At 43.9% G+C, this 17,625-nt stretch overlaps 2 protein-coding genes across 4 annotated transcripts; both read left to right on the forward strand.

The window, feature by feature from the left end:
* Positions 1–92: 92 nt before the first annotated feature.
* On the forward strand, positions 93–12,874 carry c2cd3 (C2 domain containing 3 centriole elongation regulator). Of its 3 annotated transcripts, none has more exons than XM_028420332.1 (33): positions 93–283; positions 886–1,155; positions 1,235–1,392; positions 1,532–1,710; positions 1,797–1,954; positions 2,023–2,155; positions 2,242–2,382; positions 2,488–2,638; positions 2,717–2,814; positions 2,977–3,159; positions 3,255–3,370; positions 3,469–3,587; positions 3,736–3,858; positions 3,968–4,417; positions 4,912–5,063; positions 5,345–5,588; positions 5,932–6,115; positions 6,204–6,387; positions 6,503–6,675; positions 6,752–6,887; positions 7,004–7,272; positions 7,398–7,478; positions 7,554–8,174; positions 8,266–8,601; positions 8,814–8,952; positions 9,034–9,098; positions 9,180–9,385; positions 9,582–9,700; positions 9,779–9,922; positions 9,992–10,182; positions 10,893–11,664; positions 11,780–11,888; positions 12,726–12,874. In XM_028420332.1, the coding sequence occupies exons 1-33, from the start codon at positions 232–234 to the stop codon at positions 12,864–12,866; spliced, it is 6,597 nt and encodes a 2,198-aa protein (XP_028276133.1). In that variant the 5' UTR covers positions 93–231; the 3' UTR covers positions 12,867–12,874. The 3 variants fall into 3 exon arrangements, with proteins under 3 accessions (XP_028276133.1, XP_028276134.1, XP_028276135.1); XM_028420333.1 differs by having other exon boundaries at positions 3,472–3,587; XM_028420334.1 differs by having other exon boundaries at positions 3,300–3,370.
* A 394-nt stretch (positions 12,875–13,268) lies between these two features.
* On the forward strand, positions 13,269–17,212 carry LOC114444686 (mitochondrial uncoupling protein 2-like). Its single transcript, XM_028419427.1, has 6 exons — positions 13,269–13,824; positions 14,204–14,411; positions 14,794–14,997; positions 15,370–15,471; positions 15,536–15,716; positions 15,793–17,212. The coding sequence occupies exons 1-6, from the start codon at positions 13,699–13,701 to the stop codon at positions 15,905–15,907; spliced, it is 936 nt and encodes a 311-aa protein (XP_028275228.1). The 5' UTR covers positions 13,269–13,698; the 3' UTR covers positions 15,908–17,212.
* Positions 17,213–17,625: the final 413 nt, after the last annotated feature.

Consider the following 17,625-nt stretch of genomic DNA (forward strand, 5'->3'; position numbering starts at 1 on the left):
TTTCCCAGAATACCTCTGTCAAGCAGCGGCAGCGGAAGCGGGACAAAACTTCTCGCTCGTTGCTCGGAAACAGTTTCCGCGCTGCCGTTTGTATGTTTGTGTGTGTGTGGGTGTGTATCAGTGTGAGCAGCCTTCACAAACGGATTATTAGATAACTACAGTCTGATAATAAACATGCCTGCTAGCGTATTAGACTCTGTTCCTCACAGTCTGTTTTTACTGAGCTGAGACATGAAGAGCAGGAAGCAGAGGTCCGTCAAAGCTGGAAGTGGCAAAAGAAAAGGTAAACTCTCAGCTGAGCTAGCTGCTAGCAGCACTGATGCTAGTCATAAGTAGCTTTTAACGCCAGCTGTCAGCTCTTAATACAAACCTCTTCTGTTAGCCTATCGGCTAATTTATGTGAAGTTTATATGCTCTCGCGTTCTTTCAGTTTGTGTTGCAGATTTGTATTTTAGTTTTGACGTTCCGCAACAACGTTGTTTAATAAGTTATAACGTTTTACTTCTGAGCTTAACGTGTGATTATAAAAGTATCCCACCAGCTGTGGTACCTTGTTGAAGCATTTTACGACACTACATAAATGCTTAATAACTTACATTCTGTGTGACCAGACCTCAATTGTATTGAAGAAATCCAATTATCTATAAGTAGACTCCCCCAAAGTCCAACTTTGGTTTTGTGTCATTCGGTCTGTAATTTACTGGTTGGTTTTGGGAAAGATGCAGTGATGTTTTCAGGGATGCTTATGCATATGCTGCTGGTGGACTGCCTGTGCACCAGAGCAGCTAAGTGGAGTGTATTCAAATATGAATGTGAGATTTTCTAAAGTAAGATACTGTTGTCTCAGACCACTGATTACACTGTTTGTGTCTCCACTTTACTCAGTCCCCAGCGATGTGTCCCCCTCCACCAGCCTCCCTCCTCTAGTTGAGGGCCAGCTCCGATGCTTCTTGCGGGTAACGGTCAGCCGGGTGTTATGGACAGTTCAGAAGCCGCCCTCAGTGGCATTCATCAGGCTGCGCTGGTGGGGAGAGTCGTCCAACGGGACGCAGTTCTTTCCGAGGGATGGAGCACAGGTCATGCAGAAAAACATCAAGACCACAGCTCGCTTTCCTATCCGCTGTGGGCCAAAGCAGTTCACCTCATACCTCACAGGTAAAAAAGAAGCTTCTGATATGATTAAGTTTGCTAAGCAGCAATCTTTAAATCTAAAATTCATTTTTTTATTAAACAGATATGGGCTCTTTGGTACTGGAAGGTCTGACAAAACCAGATCATTTGCCAATTGCTCGAGCTGAGGTTGCTGGAATCTCCCGTCTGTCTCTGTCTCACCCAATTAGTGGATTTTACACTCTAGTATCTCCAACATCTGAAAAACTGGGAGAACTACAGGTGAGTGAATTTACATAGAACATTTTATACTGGCTTTATGACAAGAGGATAAGTAAATAGCTGCATTTAAAGTATGTGGACAAGTGAAACCTTGTGGTATTGTTGTTTTTACTGTGAACTTTCCCTTTAACCACCTCAGGTTTCTCTTTATTTGGAACCTCTCACTGAAGCCTATGACAGCAGCAGCTCAGGTCCCACCACAGACATCAGCACTGATGCACTAAAAGTTGCCACACTGACCCACCCATTGCAGCATGGGTTACTGTCAGCTGGAAGTGGGAAAGAATCAGCTGGGAGCAGTGGCGGAAACACACCAAGGTTTGGAGGGGTTGTAATCAGACATTCATCCAGTGACTTTTTTCAAAAAAACACAGAGATCTTAATGTATTGTTGCTATTTTCCAGAGGAAGAGACCACTTATATTTCCAAAATGCCCAGAAAGACAAAGAGACACCAGAGAATCAAATGACACAAGCAAACAAATCTCTAAACAGTCAAACAGCTGTGAATCCTGCAAGTCAGGAGTCTTCTTATGTACACCCAACCAATGATATCCTTTCAGGTTGGTTTTAGCCTTAAACCACATCACACATGCACCAACGTGACCATTTCTGATCAGATGTCTTACAGTTATTCTAGAGCGTGGAAACAAGCTGAGAAACGCAATGGTGGTATCAGCTTTAAAATATGACACAGATGCTGCCCCACCTCTGAAAGACACGCCTCTGCCTCTCCCAAAGGACAACATCCAACCTCCATCCAAGTCAGTGTTAAGTGTCAAGTAAAAGACTTTTCTATCATCTTATTGTGTACAGTATATTACACTATATATTGTTATTGTGTCCGCAGGTCCTTTCCTTCTACCTCTGGAACATTTCTCCAAAACATCCTTCATGCTGATTCAACACTAAACCACACAGATGATGCTGCTGACATCTCAAACTGTCCAGCCGACATGGACAACAGAGCTGTACACCTGCTCCTTGGCAGGTAGCAATATGCTAATATATCACCCAATCCTAACATGCTGTTATATCTGTAATGTTATAGCTGTAATTTCAAAAGGGTAAAAGAAACATGTTAACTGTTTTCTAGCTCCATCTCGTCTCCTCCGCTGCCTCTCTGGGATGGACAAGGATCCCCTCCAGAGTCTCTGTCTGAACACAGCAGTGTGTGTGGAGACAGCGAGCTCAATGATCCACAGTATGATCAGAGCCTCCTAGAAAATCTGTTTTACAAGACTCCTGTAAGTTGACAACTTCTTCATGTTTGTCAGTTTATTTAAATTTTCATAACAGATGATTTCATTATTTCATTCTGCCAGGTTTCTGATACCAGGCCTGATGACACAGAGGAATATCAAGTGACAATGTCCTCAAGTAAATATCAGCCAGCGCAGTCTGGACCCAGAATCAACGAAGGGTAAGTGTCTGCACATGCTGCTTCAAGCCACGGCAAACAGCAAATCCCTTTTCAGAAGCTCAGTTACCATTATCTTTTACATTATATATTTAAAGCAGGTATTCTAATGAAGTGTTAAATAACAGTAAAAGAAATAATTATGTTCCTTCATGACTTTTGCAGATCTGCAGATGTTGGTACTGCTCCTTCTCTCCTGAGTGCAGACCAGCTGACTTTGCTAAGTTCAATGAAGGTAGCAAGAGTCACCATAGACTCCTTGACTGTACCAGCAGGCAGCTCAGCCACCACACCCAGAAAGACCTCCAGTAAAGGGAAACCTCCTCGACTTTTAACAAGCAAGAAGTGGTAGGAAAAATATTTAAAGTGTGTTGGGTCTTTTTTTAAAGTTACATTATTAGTGTGACTAGCAAAAGCATGTGGTGTCTTCTCTCTTTTGTCAGCACTTATTTTGTTGAGTACATGTTCCCGATGACTTCTGCTCCCAGCCGACATGATCACAGCCAGGCTAGAGGCGGTGAGGTGACCAGAGCTGTTTCCAGTAAAGTCACAGAGGGAGGTATGTAATGAAACCTATCTGAGTGGGGAACACTGTTTCTGACAGCATTAACACAGCTAAGTAACTGATGTATGCACTTCTGTGGGATTTTTTTGTAGCAGTGAAGTTCCATCAGATGTCTGTGTTCCCCATCCATGTCAGCACAGCAGCAGTTCAACAGTGGTGTGGGACAGATCTGATTTTCAAGATTTATGTACGAAAGAGTGACCAAAAGAAAGTACGTTGATTTGTATTTATTGGCTAATGTCTGAAATGAAGCTTCCACAAATTGTCAGTTGTTTCCCTTTTCTGTTACATGTCCAGATTGATATTCAGTTAACATCATCTGATCTTGTTGCTTATGATCTTGACCTCTCTTCCTGCAGCCTGTCGTTGTTGGTAAAGCAGTTCATCCCCTGCGGTCTTTGCTGCAGAGCCAGCAGTTCAGCCAGTCTGTTGTCTTGCCTGTACAGAGTTTAGATGGACACAATGAGATTGGACCTCTTAAGGTACTTATATATCTATATACTTTTGATTGCTTTTTGTTGTTTTTTTTAACCCAGGAAATAATATTCATAAGTCAGCCCAATCAAAGAAGTAACATGAGGATTTTTACAGGTGTGCCTCGAGCTCGGCAGTGACAATAAAAGTTTCTCCACTGAAAGAAGTAAAACCAAGCTCACCGGGAGAGACACATCCCCATCACAGCTCAGTCCAGACAGGGAGACCAGCTCCAGACTTCCACATGCTGATTCAGGCAGGGAGGAGTTAATGGCTCCCTGTTTAGAAGACTCAAGACTGAAAGTTTATACTCCTCAGAAGCCCTCAAACCACCCCCCTTCGCATCTGGGCCACCAAACATCACCTCATAAATCATGGCAGCATGTGGAGGAAGACCCTGAGGTCCTGCTGCACACCCTACTCATGGTGCCAGATGGAAAGAATTTCAGCTGTGGAGCCCTGCAGGCTCCAAATGTGTACCTGAACTGTAAACTGTTTTGGAGTGACGAGGCGGCGAGATCTGTTGTCAGCTGGGGTCAGAAGAACCCAACATTCAATTTTGTTCAGGTCAGTTCAGGAGATGTTGTGTGAGTCGTTGATATATTCTTATTTATATACTAAACTTGGGGGCAACAGTGGCGCAGTGGGATAGCAGGGTTGTCCAATCCGGAAGGTTGGTGGTTCGATCCCAACTCCTCCCTAGTCACTGTTGTGTGTTCTTGGGCAAGACACTTCACCCTAGCCTGTGGCGCGCCTTGCTAGTCATTGTATGACACTGCTTGTGCAGCAGCCGTAACGAATTTCCCTCTGGGATTAATACAGTATCTAAAAAAAAAAAAAAAAAAAAAAAAACTGTTGTCCACAGAGCCTGTCATCTAATCACAATCTTAAATTACAATACATTTCTGTATCTGTTGTCACATCAATTGTTTTGAAACTTTTTCTTCTCTGTCTAAAACTAATGCTGGTTTTGGCTGTCCCTTCAAAAAGAGCTCACCAACTTGCTATTAACTTAGCGTGCTTGGTTAAATAAGTTAAGTTTCATTTTTTGTTTTTTTTAGGTCACACCTGTTGCCCTAACATCAAAGCTGCTTGAGCGGATGAAGAATAACATGATGGTGATCGAAGTGTGGCAGAAAATGGGAAGCAGGGGGCAGGATCGACTCCTCGGCCTTGTTAAATTACCTCTTCACCAGTTCTACATGTCGTTTAGGTAATTCTAAGAAACAGCATGTGTCAGTGCTATTTAAACAATTTCTTTACTACTGAAATGGTGCCTGCTCCTCAATCAGTTGAGTCAGATTAAGGTCCAGATAAGACAATGATCAACCAACCTGAGATGTTGTTTGGTTAATATGCCTCTGGGTGGCACCCTGGTGTGCCTGTACACCAAAGGCTTTGGATAGTATATCAAAAGCCTTTTCCCCACAGCCACACACATACTTACATACTTACATAAATGTGGACTAAATTATGTCTGTCTTGCCCTTGCAGAGATACCAGGATCGCCCACCTCCTCCTTCAGGCGCAGTACCCTGTTTTAGGGGTGGACTGCTACATGCCTGTTGTGGATGTGTTCTCAGGTAGTTGTAAAGGAAACCTCAGGGTCGTTTTGGCCATGGGCCATTCAGAACAGATAGTCTCCCTACAGCGTGCAAGAGATGAAGAATATGACTCTTCATCACATCTTGTAAGACCAGTTCATCTGCTGGATCACCAGGCACATTCACAGACTAAGGTCAGTGTTTACAGCTTGTAGAAATTTGAGTTTGTGCTTGCTTGTCAAACATATTATTGCAGAGATAGTTCAACCAGAAAAAAAAGGTAAAAATTAGCATTGCTTGTTCTTCTGCTACCTTCCTCTATTACAATTTATCTTGCATAACAACACAATATAACTATTAGCATGTCCCTTCTTGTTTGAATAAATGATGAGTCTGTGTATGTGTGAGCAAATATGTACCAAAGAATATGATGCCTTGCTTGTCTTTTATTCGATCAGTACTAGAACACACACTAACTGTACTGACAAGAAGAACGAGTCTCTTTGGCATCCTTTCACCCTCACATTTCTCCCTCAGGTGGTTTCAGCACAAGTGGAAACATTTAAAGAGCATGTGTTTGTGGTAAGGGTGGAGAAGGTCAGTGGGCTCATCCCTCTGCAGTCCACAGTGTGGGGTGAGGCCGACTGCTACGTCCAGTACGGTTTCCCCTGTCAGGAGGGTGACGCCGCTGCAAAGCTGGACCCAGGCCTCATAGAGAGTAGTAAGGACATTTAAATGTATTAAACCTCCAAAGACATATGTTTCCCCTTTTCTTTAACTAATCTAAAACCTTAATATAATCCCAACAGGTGTGAACCTGAAGCCATTTCGTACCACCACTACACTCTGTCTTCCTGATCCAGTATTTGGCCACACTGAGACTCATGTGCTTGTGGCTCCTGAAGGAGTTCCTGTCCAGAGGCTGCTGCTCAGCTCTCTTTCAACTCAGGGTCTGAGCAGCGGAGGAGGCGTCCAGTTTGATGTGTGGTGCAGGTGACACTATTTTCTGATCAATCAAAATTACACCTCATGTAGTGTTACTTACAGATGAAATGTTAATCATAATCATGACATGTAACCCCTGGTTAACATATATTGTCTTTTTTAGGTATTATTATCCCAATGTCAGAGATCAGCTTGTTGCCAGAGGAATGCTTCCACTGTCCAAACTGTGTGCCATGGTCACCATGCAGAGACAGCATCCTGATGAGGCTCAGATGTTCTCCCTGCCATTGATTCCCAGGATGGACAGTCCCACAGGGCACCAGCCTCAGCCTTCAGGTACACACACACACACACATACATACACAGTAAGGGTAATAGGGACTCATGTTTATTGATCTGATTTGTTTCTCAGGCTTGCTAGATGTATGCATCCGATACAAGCACAGGCCTGTGAGAACTGATGGAGCGACCAGCAGAGGAGCTGCATCGCGTGTTGTGACGCTCACCGTTCAAGTGCATAGAGCTTCAGGTCTGCAGGCAGCAGCAAGGTACATCACTACCACTGAGTCCTACTAACCTCTATACTGAGAGGATTTATACAGACAGAGCAAACACCAGCTTTTTTTTATTCTGTAATGTTGTTTTTTGTTTTCTTGTCTTTCAGGCTGCTTTCAGAACAAGATGAAAGGTTCAGCTACTTTGCCAGTGTGGGGTTGAACACATATGTCACAGTCCAGCTCTCCTTCCTGCCCGAGAGCGAGAGGAGAAGCACCCGCACTGCAGCCCGGACCTTCTGCCCTGAATTTGACCATCACATAGAGGTGTGCTGTGACCTGCTGCTTCAGAGCAGCAGCGGAGAAACATGCAGCCTGGCTGAGCAGTTGGAGCAAGCTTCTGCTGTCTTTACCATCTGGAACAGAGACAACCGCAAAGGTTTAAGAGAGCTTAATAAGTCTTTACTTAACACTACACTTTTATCATGGTATTTAGATAAATATGCTTCAAATTGTATTGAAATTATATTTCTAAATGTTTATTTTGTTTTTTGTTTTTTGCAGCAGTGAACATTTCCAAATCTAAAGATGTGATGGTGGGCACAGTGAAGATACCATTGGCTGAGCTCATTTATAAAAAAACAGGTTTGTTGTACTTTTAATGACATCTTTGTCCCGTGTTTTTATTTGGCTATCATTGACTGTGGTTATTTTTTTAAGGTATTTCTGGCTGGTTTGGTGTCTATGCAACTCAGGAAACAGGTTCTTCTCAACAACAGCACTTCCTGGTTGGAGGCCTTGAGATCTCTGTTAGCTTTGCCCACCACTCAGACAGGGATCGTGTCATTAAAACAGCTCAGGGTCTGGGCTGGGAAATGTCTCAGTTTGACAGTGCACTGCAGGATGACACGGAAGACACCTGGGAAGATAGCATGAGGAAACTCACTCTGACCTTCTCTATGCCCAGAGCGTGGATACCTATCCACTGTTTGCTTTTGCCTGGCCACAGAGAGCTGCAGCGTTCCACTTATGTTTACTTCAGGTACAAGTTCTATGATCGGGATGCCTTTTGCTCTCAAATGAGACACCCCTGTGCGGAGGAGGAGGGAGGTGAGGAAGGCCAGGCTATAGTGAGCTTTGAAGGAAGCAGAACTGTAGAGCTGAGGAGCAGTCAGCCTTTGATGTGGTACCTCAGAGAGGAGAGGCTGGAGGTGCAGGTGTGGGTTGCATTCAAGAAAGACAGAATCAGGAGGCCAAGTGACACAGACAGACTGGTGGGCTCAGCGTTCATCGATCTGTCTTCATTTTCAAAGACAACCAAGCAGAAGCTGACTCTCAGTGGTATGATATTCTTAAAACTCATATTACTCATTATTACCTAAATAACTTTACACGTGTGCATCAGGTTTTAAGGATATCTGTGGGTTTACAGGGGTCTACCCACTGTTCAAGCGCTCAGCAGCTGATCTACAAGGTGCAGCTCTGAGGGTGCACATCACCATGACAGCAGGATCTGATCATAGAGAGGAGTCTGCGAGAGCCGACACTCAGACTGACTTTGACAGTCAGGAGGAGCTGTTATCAGAAGAGGATGATCGCTTCCCCTCTCCCACCACACCCAGTAAACCATGTTACACACCGAGCAAACACAGTAAATCCTCCAGAGCCACTGCAGACATCACATCAGTGCAGCAAACAGAAATGAGCTCAGAGGAATCTTTCCCTGTGAGCGTCTCAGTAGATCGGGCGATGCATCTGAACCTGAAGGGTGAGATTTATGTATTCACAGCAGTGACATTCCTGCATACATTAAATTTTTAGGGTCAAAGGTCAGTGTGACTTTACAAAACAACATTTTGGTCCAGAATTCAAAAGCAACTTATTACAAGTATTACACTTTGTGCAGACATAAAGGTAAACTACATCTGAACTGGCCTGCATCAATATTGCATTATTTGTGTGTCTGTGATTCTCTGGCAGGTTGCCCTCTCGCTGAGCGCAGTGAAGGAACGCCGTGCTGCTGCGTTTCATACGTCACTGCTGATTCTGCTGATCCAGTGTCCACAGCAGTCATTGCCAACACTGACTGTCCTGTGTGGGACCACCAGCACGAGTGCAGGTTGATTCATGTCCCTGACATCAGCCTAAATATGTTAACTGATCAAATATCAGGCTCATGTGTTTGATTTTAAATTTCCAGGCTTTCCAAGCAGCTGCTGGTAGATTCACAACAGTCTCTCGTGTTCAAAGTCTGGCATAAAGGAGGTATAGGAAATGGCTTTAGTCCATAGGTTGCTTTACTTTGAGCTGTTCAGTGTATTGAGAGTTTGTTTTTTACTTCCACAGAAGTGGAGCGTGTGATTGGTTTTGCCTCCGTGGATCTGTCTCCTTTACTCTGTGGCTTCCCATCAGTGTGCGGTTGGTACAACATCACAGACTTTAGCGGTCAGTGTCACGGCCAGCTTAAAGTGTCCATCACTCCACTAACGGGCATCCAGGACCTGCGTGAGCAGAGAATAACTGTGACCGAGGACACAACCAAAAATGTATCGGTGAGAGCGGAAATACCAGGGCTGTTCTGACAGTGGGAACGTTTAGATTGGTCCATTTTTTTAGATCTCTTAGTTCATCTCTGAGTATTTGGAAGAAAGACAAAGACCAGATGTCTTTGAGGATTTTTTTGCAGTGTCAAATGGATTTTTTTTTTAACCAATCCTGAATGTGTTTGATTAACCTTCTTTGTTCCAGACTGTTCCTCTCAGCTACCAAACCACAGCCACGTACAACAGCTTTCCCTCCCACATCAGCAGATTCACTGAACAGAAGATCTCATCACCTGACCACACTGAAAGACTTTTCTCTGAGAGGTTGATAGTGGCACAGACTTGATTCAGCTCCATATGTATCTCCACAATGTACATCATTAACTGAAGCTGTTGTTGCAGGTCCAGTGAGAGTGACCGCCATTTTGAGCACATGGACAAAGTCCGTCTTTACCATCAGACTCTGCAAGAACAAACAGCGTCTGTTTGTAGCAGCACTGCTAGTGACATGAATCCCTCCAGTTCAGTCCTCTTCTCAGCACTCAGGTATTCACATCTGTCCCCCATTGATTATTTATTCGTTATTTACAGCTGACTCTAAAGTTGTCCTTATAGGAAGAAACTCGGTGAGCTTGACAACATTCAGAGATACTTCAGCCGCAAGATTTCAACTCCAACTTTTCCACCAATGGCTGAGCAAGACTGTCACAGAAAACACGAGGAGCAGAGGGCCTCAGAGGCCGACACACATCAGCTTCTCCTTAAGTCCAACCAGCTGGTGGGAGAAGTCGACGACATCATTAGTGGTAAGTTGTTTTTCAGACTGTTGTTCCTGTGATTACAGACCCAGAAACAAAGGGACAGACTCAGGGCATTAATCAGTTCTTAGCAGGTGAATGTTTCTTCTAGTTTCCACCTTGACAGCTGACCCAGAGTCCTTTGTGGATACAGTCTAGTTTTTAACATTCACACCATAAAAGGAGACATCACTGAACCCTTTGAAGAAGGACCAGTGGTGCTGAAATGTCAGCTAACGGAATAAAGTCTCTGCTGCTGCTGCTGCTATTTATATCAAGTCACTCCACAGTTCTTGTTACACTCACTGCTCTTCATGTTAGACAGGTGATGTTGTTTGATTATTTCTCAAGTGTAACCAGGTCAAAGCCACAGACATTTCTCAGTTCTGGTTTTAGCAACAACATGCTCCCTATTAGGAGAATCAGTATAAGAAAAGAAGAACGGTAGTTATTGTAAATATCAAACTACAGTCCACTGCTTAGCTTTAATTAGAGGGCAAAGAAGAATAAGGTGGTTTCTGGGTTTATTTCAGTAACATTTTTATTCATGGTGGGCCCCTTTTTCATTCCAATATAAAACTGTACACCTGTATTTGGAACTCTCATCAGTATGTGCAGCATCTGGACAAGTGCCATGGCTTCCTAGTGCATCTTCAAGTGCCTTTTTTAACTTTTTCTTCTTTTTATTTATTTAACAAACTCTTCTGTTCTGCATGCAGGTCTACGAGGGCAGCATTTGGAAACGATTCCCTCCAACCCACAGAGCAGCTCAACACCTTCTCCTGTTGGACAGATTGACCCTCAAACCATCACTGAGGGCGTCTCCAGTCCACAGAGCGTTTCAGATCATTCCCAAGAAGAAGTGTCTCCTCTGCCATCGCTGCCTCCAGATAAGTCTGAGGTCCACACAGACTCTGAGCCTGCAGAAGAAGAAGAAGAAGAAGAAGAAGAAGAAAAGGATGAACAAAGCAATGATGTTAACACGTCCGAGGATGAACATGAAGAAAAGATTGTTGGCAGACAGGACAGGAAAACTGATGATGATGATGATGATGGTGATGATGATGATGATGATGACGAAGAAGAGAAAGATGAGGATTATGAAGAGGTTGTGCTGAAGCCAAGGACTTTGAACGAGGTCACCTCGTTAACCGACAAAACCAGCCCATGGACCAGTATCCTCTCAGACCCTGACCTGGTTTCTCTGCAGAGCCTAGAGGCAGCAGAGGAAGCTGATCTGAGTGAAGACGAGGATGAGATGACACAGATGAAAAGAGTGGAAATTTGTGACTCTAGTGGAAAACATGATTATACCAGACTAGAAGAGAGTAAACACCTTCACAGTTTGAATGGATCAGACACCTCAGACCCGGAGGAAGATGATGAAAGGACACTTCTCAACCTGGGTTCAGGTTCATCACCAACCACACTAGCTACAGACTCCCATCATTCTTCAGGCACCCAGGACAGTCCAGACAAAAGCCTCCAAATGTATCCTTTGTCCATGTCTGCATGCAGATTCATTCAACATTTTCCTGATTGTAACTGTCTGGTACACAACAATCATTTTCTGTTTCTGGTTATTTTTTTAACATTCTGCATTCAGCTCTGCTGCTGTGGATGTCCCAAACTTCTTCTTGCCCTCTCACCAGCTGGAGGCATCGATGAGAGCCATACGTTTAGCTCCTTCTTTTTCTCAGCCAGCCAGTGACCCGGTAAGTATTTATCACCAGCTGTACTCCCGATATTCACGCCATCTTTCTCCACCTCTCTTTACCTCTCTCACTGGATAACTGCATTATTTAATATTTATAGCTTTTAGCAGACTTTTCCTGTGTATATATATTTATACACGTTGCTGCCATACAAAAGCAGTGTTTGGTATTAATAGAGATATAAAAACACAAAATCATGTTTCACAGTATCTGTGTGTTCATTTGTGGTATATTGCATGTTAAACTTTACATCAGTGCTTGTAATGCACTGAAACATTTAGTGTTCATTATGTCATTGTGACACTTACGTACACTCTTAATGTGGCACCAGCTTTCAGCTTTGGAAAATATATTTTGCACAGTAATGAGATCCAGTTTGATGTGTTTACTCTCTGCTCTGTGTGCTGTGCTGTGATGTAACTGGAGGTTTGTGCAATGGTTCATTGTAAGAATTGTAAGACTCCCCGCTGTGTCTCTGCTGAGTGTTAACAGCATCTTTATCAGTCAGGGCACACACAGCCGTGCTGCCCACACTGTTACACAATAAGAACAAGCGTGACACAGAGCTGTCAGGAGTTGAACTGAATGGTGTTTACTGCCCTGTCATTAGCTTAGCTGCAGTTTGTTTTATTTCAAATGAAGCAGCAGTCTTCACAACTGTCAAATGAGGCCCAAGTGTCAAAAACTGCAGTTCTATAAATGGCCACTTGAGGCTGCCTATAAAAGTGAGTCAATTCTTGTTTGTGTGTTTTTGTCCCGCCTTATTCATCTCATGTTCTATATATGCATGTGTGTATATTTATTTATGCTGCAACTATTGTTTTGGTGTTTTTTCAGAGCCAGAGCTCCGCAGATCACACCGTTCCCCCTCGCCGAGGACCACGACAGAGGCCCAACATGTCACCGTCATCCATGAAAAAAGAGACAGAGAGAATAGCAAAAATATTTGCAGCTCACTTTCATGAGAATCCACAGTAGGCCAGATTAACGGGCAGATTTGTTTGCTGATCACAATCATGTACATTAAATGTAACATTTTGTATTTTTATAAATAAATCTGTTTTCACCTCTGAAAGCCTGGATTTTCATGTATGGTTATTCATTTAGAAAATATAGAAAACTTTACCCACCTCTGTTTTCCTGACATGCAGCATGGCATGGGTTGAAGTTTGTTTGTTGTTGTTTTTATAACTTTTGCAAAAAAATGGCACTGACACAATATGCTCATAAAAACGTCAGTTTTCTAAATCTTTATTTAATTGGTTAACTGTAATAAACTTTACTGCCGCAGGTTTGCAGGGTAGCGCGGTGCGGCTCCATCAGGAAGCCTGACTGTCCCACCGCCTGCTGACTTTTAAAGCAGGTGAATCCGGAAAGGAAAACAGACGCTCTGCGCTTTTCATGCAGGAACTTCTACGAATGTTGTGTGTCCGGTTTGGAAGCAGGACGGTGCAGCATCGGCTCAAGTCAACAGTTCAGGGGAGCCTTTAAAATCCGTCAGCTGCTTTCTGCAGTCAAGTCAGGTTTCATGTGGTTGTGTTGTTTTGCAGCGGTGAGAGAGGTTGGAGAGTTGCGCGCGTAATGGCGCAGCAGACGGATCTGAGAACACAAAGTTTTCATCACCCGATGCTTCTTATCGGCAGCAGTAGAGTTTGTTCCGGGGCATGAAGTTATGAAAGTATACAAGATCAACTTTAATTCAGATCGCTGGATGTGTTCCTCTAACACAGGGCGCACGCTGCTGTAATTTATGGGCGGCTTAGGTGTGTGTTTTTGTCGGTGACATTTTTGCTGATCTCTGATCATCATCATGGGTGGAGGAGGAACTGCAGACGTAGCACCGACAGTTGCCGTTAAGGTCTTTTCAGCTGGAACAGCTGGTTGCGTGGCCGACCTGGTCACTTTCCCCCTGGACACAGCCAAAGTCCGGCTGCAGGTGAGAGGGACTCAGGTCGTATATGTGCTCTCAGCGCATATACTGTGCTCTGTCTTGTAAACAAAGAAAAAATAAGCTGATTGACATTCGTGCTTATTTCTTCTCCCATTAAGTTCACATTCAGTTTTAACTGAAGGATTTAAACAATTCAGACCACTATAAAAAAAAACACTTGGTCTGAATTCAGAAATGTTTCCAGTCTGGCAAAAATGGAATTCTGATTTTAAAATCAGAATAGTGATGATTTTTACCCTGAAATATATCTTAAAATCTCTAATGAGGTGAAATTTGCAGAAGACAGTAAGAACTTTAGAATGTGAATTCAAAAGGGGAAACAGTAATGAAAGATGAGTCCTGATCCTTTCCCTGTATCCTTCAGATCCAGGGAGAGTCCAGGGTCTCAGTGGATGTCCATCAGGTCAGATACAGAGGAGTGTTTGGCACCATCTTCACCATGGTGAAGACTGAGGGGCCACGGAGTCTGTACAGTGGACTGGTGGCAGGACTGCAGAGACAGATGAGCTTTGCCTCAGTCCGAATCGGCCTGTATGACACCATGAAGCAGCTGTACACCCGTGGATCAGACAGTATGAGTGTTTGTTTGTTGAAAATAACACTTACATAGAACATAACCCTGATGATGGAAATGTAGAACAGACTGTGGCGCAGGGCCGCATCGCCTGAACTTGTTTTGCAGTTACCTCTGTCAGGTAATAGCTCTGAGTTTATGCCAGAGGCCTGCTGTCATTATCTCATGTTTTCAGAGCCCATCCTGACCACTGTCTGCTCAGAGAACACAGTTGTCCTTGTTTATGCAAATTTTTTAAATGAATCCTGAAACTCAGAAGAATGTAGGTCAGACCGTGGAGCCAGCACTCAGCAAAATAAAAACAAAGCCTGCTGCAAAGTTCCCTCTTTGAGCCCTATTAAACCTACACCTTTGTCCTTATCTGTTGCTTTCTATGGCAGATGCTGGTATCGGCACCCGGCTGCTGGCAGGCTGCACCACAGGAGCCATGGCGGTGGCGTTTGCTCAACCTACTGATGTGGTGAAAGTCCGGTTCCAGGCTCAGGTCCGGCTGCCTGAAAGCGGCTCTGGGAAGAGATACAGCAGCACAATTAATGCCTACAAGACCATCGCCAGGGATGAGGGCGTTAAAGGGCTGTGGAAAGGTACATGCTGTAACAAGTGCATATTATTGTTTATCGGATTCAGAGGGAGCAGATAAAACGCCTCAGGTGATGTCAGTTGTGTATAAAAAGGCTGCACACTTCAAGGACAGGTGTGTACAGAGTGCTGCCACCTGCTGGTATGCAGAGGTATCTCCTCGCATGCAGGTGCAAACATGTATTCTAGCTGGTCATTGGGTGTGGTCTTTCTGATGTGTTCAAGTGCATTAAGTGATGTATCAGTCTTTACAGCTACTAAGCCCTTATGATGCCTTCAGGGTCCTCTGTAATGTAAGACATACAAGGTGTGTGTAAACTATAATGAGGACTGTTTCAGGGTTCTTCACTGTAATGATGTGAAATGTCTCTCATCAGGTTGTCTCCCAAATATAACTCGTAACGCCATCGTAAACTGCTCCGAGCTGGTCACCTATGACATCATGAAAGAGCTCATCCTGAAGTACCAGCTGATGACAGGTGAGCCCTCCCCACCAGTTTGCAGCCATCCACACGGCCTTCAGTAACCCTTCGTTTCCCACAGACAACGTGCCGTGTCACTTCACCGCGGCCTTCGCCGCAGGCTTCTGCACCACCATCGTGGCGTCCCCAGTGGACGTGGTGAAAACTCGCTTCATGAACTCTGTGCCCGGGCAGTACAGCGGCGCCATGAACTGTGCTGTGACCATGCTGATGAAAGAGGGGCCCACAGCCTTCTATAAGGGGTGATTATGAAACATCCAGTGTGAAAGACGCGGCCTCTGCTGCACACGTTTCTGATTGCTCTGATTCTGTTTGCAGCTTCATGCCTTCGTTTCTGCGCCTGGGATCCTGGAACATTGTGATGTTTGTGAGCTTTGAGCAGATCAAGAGAGCTGTGGTAAGACTCCAGCGGTCCTGGGAGTCTCCGATCTGACGGAGATACGACTGCTGCTGGTCTGGCCTGTTCATCCTCAGGGACAAAACCTTTGTGATTTTGTCTTCATACTGTGAAGAGAAACCGATTGATTGTTTTATTTTACTTTTTACTGGAGGTATTGTGACTCCGTCCTGGTTACTGGGACACCCGGCAGGCCTGTTCCTATGTGTGGTGTAGATCTTATCAATCAGGTACTAACACTATTAGTCATGGATGTTTACAAAAACAAGACACAGACTCTGGTGATAAACATAGGAATGGACTTGAAATGAATTAACAGATTATTTTGCAATATAGAACCACTTTTTTGGTCTTTAATAAGGTTTAAGTATGATGAAGAAGTCCTCTTAGAATGTGGTAAGTAACTTTTTTATTTTCTTTTGGTTATTGATTTGTTTTTTTTTTCCTTTTTTTGAGCAACTCACAAGTGATCTATTAGTGTCATACAAGGGGTGATCGATATGTTTGTAGCCTAAGGTAGATGGATGTCATTTTATTATCTGATTATTAGGTAGGAACGCTTGTAGTTTCTGTTACGTCCACAAAATGGACATTGGTCTTTGTACAGTCTTCTGTCAGTCGGCTCATCTCATCAAGGAGGTCCACGAGGGCATTCAGCAACACTCAGTGTCACCACAAAGGTTTATAACTAACACATTTCCTGGCTGATGCTCTAAAAATCAAACTGCACATGTAATGAAAGAGCTTTTGGCCACACACTTATCAGTCCCCCCTTCTTATTCAGAACTATATGTGGCTTAATTATATGTCGAGGAACTCACCGAAAATACAACCGAAAACAGTTGGTAAAATTTGTTTTGTCGTGTCTTCATGAACATGTATGTTCTCATGTCTACATTTCAGGGACTCGTCGCTGCCACCTGCAGGCTGCATTAGTGCAGGTCAGCCCTTCGGTCAACACACACTCTTATGTATTTGTTTATAAAGACACACAGACAGGCCACATGTCTACAGTCTGCGTAAACTCATTGTTTTGTTATCTAAATGTTTTCGACCCATCTGATAATGACTCAGCTGGCCAGCCGGCTAAACCTGCAGGTCTTGTCTCCCAGCTGATACCACCTCCATGACACTCACACACCTAAATAAAGTATGAACGTAATAAACCAGGAAATGCTTTAACCCCCATTCACATACAATGAGCCTGAAGTGTCACTCCATACCTGCTCTGTTACCGGAGGCTGTTACAGATACTCCGACTGTTTAATCCTCTTTACACGACACCTTTCAGGAAGACAATGTAAAGAACACCCTCAGCCTGTGAGATATGAGCCAGAGATTATCTTTGTTTCACACATTTCTCTAAAAAAACAATCGGCATTTTCCACCAACAGTGCAGAGAAGTAGACTGAATGAGGCTAAAAGCACAAAACAATTAGCTGACAGACAACTAAATTGCCCAATTTGAGTCTTGCAGGACAAAAGAGGCCGCTGACAAAGATGTAACTGAAGTCTGTGATGGAACAAAAGCCTGCGAACACACCACCTTACTAATCATCTCCTTTAGTGCCAGTCAGGCTTCTCCATGGTTGAACCACCAGACCACATCGCACTCTGGCTCACCCTTATTTGTGTATGTGTGTGTGTGTGTGTTCAGGATTGTTGATGGGGAAAACAAAACATACAACATTGTTAAACAACGGAGTCATTTGACAGGTTGGCTGTTTGTCAGAGGACCTGCTGCTGAACGTGAG

Source organism: Parambassis ranga, chromosome 13, assembly GCF_900634625.1.
Source record: "Parambassis ranga chromosome 13, fParRan2.1, whole genome shotgun sequence".
In the NCBI taxonomy this organism is placed as follows: Eukaryota; Metazoa; Chordata; class Actinopteri; family Ambassidae; genus Parambassis; species Parambassis ranga.

What these genes read in the sequence shown, in the direction of transcription:
- LOC114444686 (XM_028419427.1), top strand. Translation starts at nt 13,699, where the DNA reads ATGGGTGGAGGAGGAACTGCAGACGTAGCACCGACAGTTGCCGTTAAG. An exon ending in GAAGTACCAGCTGATGACAG is followed by an intron (nt 15,472 to 15,535) that starts GTGAGCCCTCCC and finishes CGTTTCCCACAG; the next exon opens with ACAACGTGCCGTGTCACTTC. An exon ending in CCCACAGCCTTCTATAAGGG is followed by an intron (nt 15,717 to 15,792) that starts GTGATTATGAAA and finishes TTCTGTTTGCAG; the next exon opens with CTTCATGCCTTCGTTTCTGC.
- c2cd3 (XM_028420332.1), top strand. Translation starts at nt 232, where the DNA reads ATGAAGAGCAGGAAGCAGAGGTCCGTCAAAGCTGGAAGTGGCAAAAGA. An exon ending in AGGCACATTCACAGACTAAG is followed by an intron (nt 5,589 to 5,931) that starts GTCAGTGTTTAC and finishes TTTCTCCCTCAG; the next exon opens with GTGGTTTCAGCACAAGTGGA. An exon ending in GTCCTCTTCTCAGCACTCAG is followed by an intron (nt 9,923 to 9,991) that starts GTATTCACATCT and finishes TTGTCCTTATAG; the next exon opens with GAAGAAACTCGGTGAGCTTG.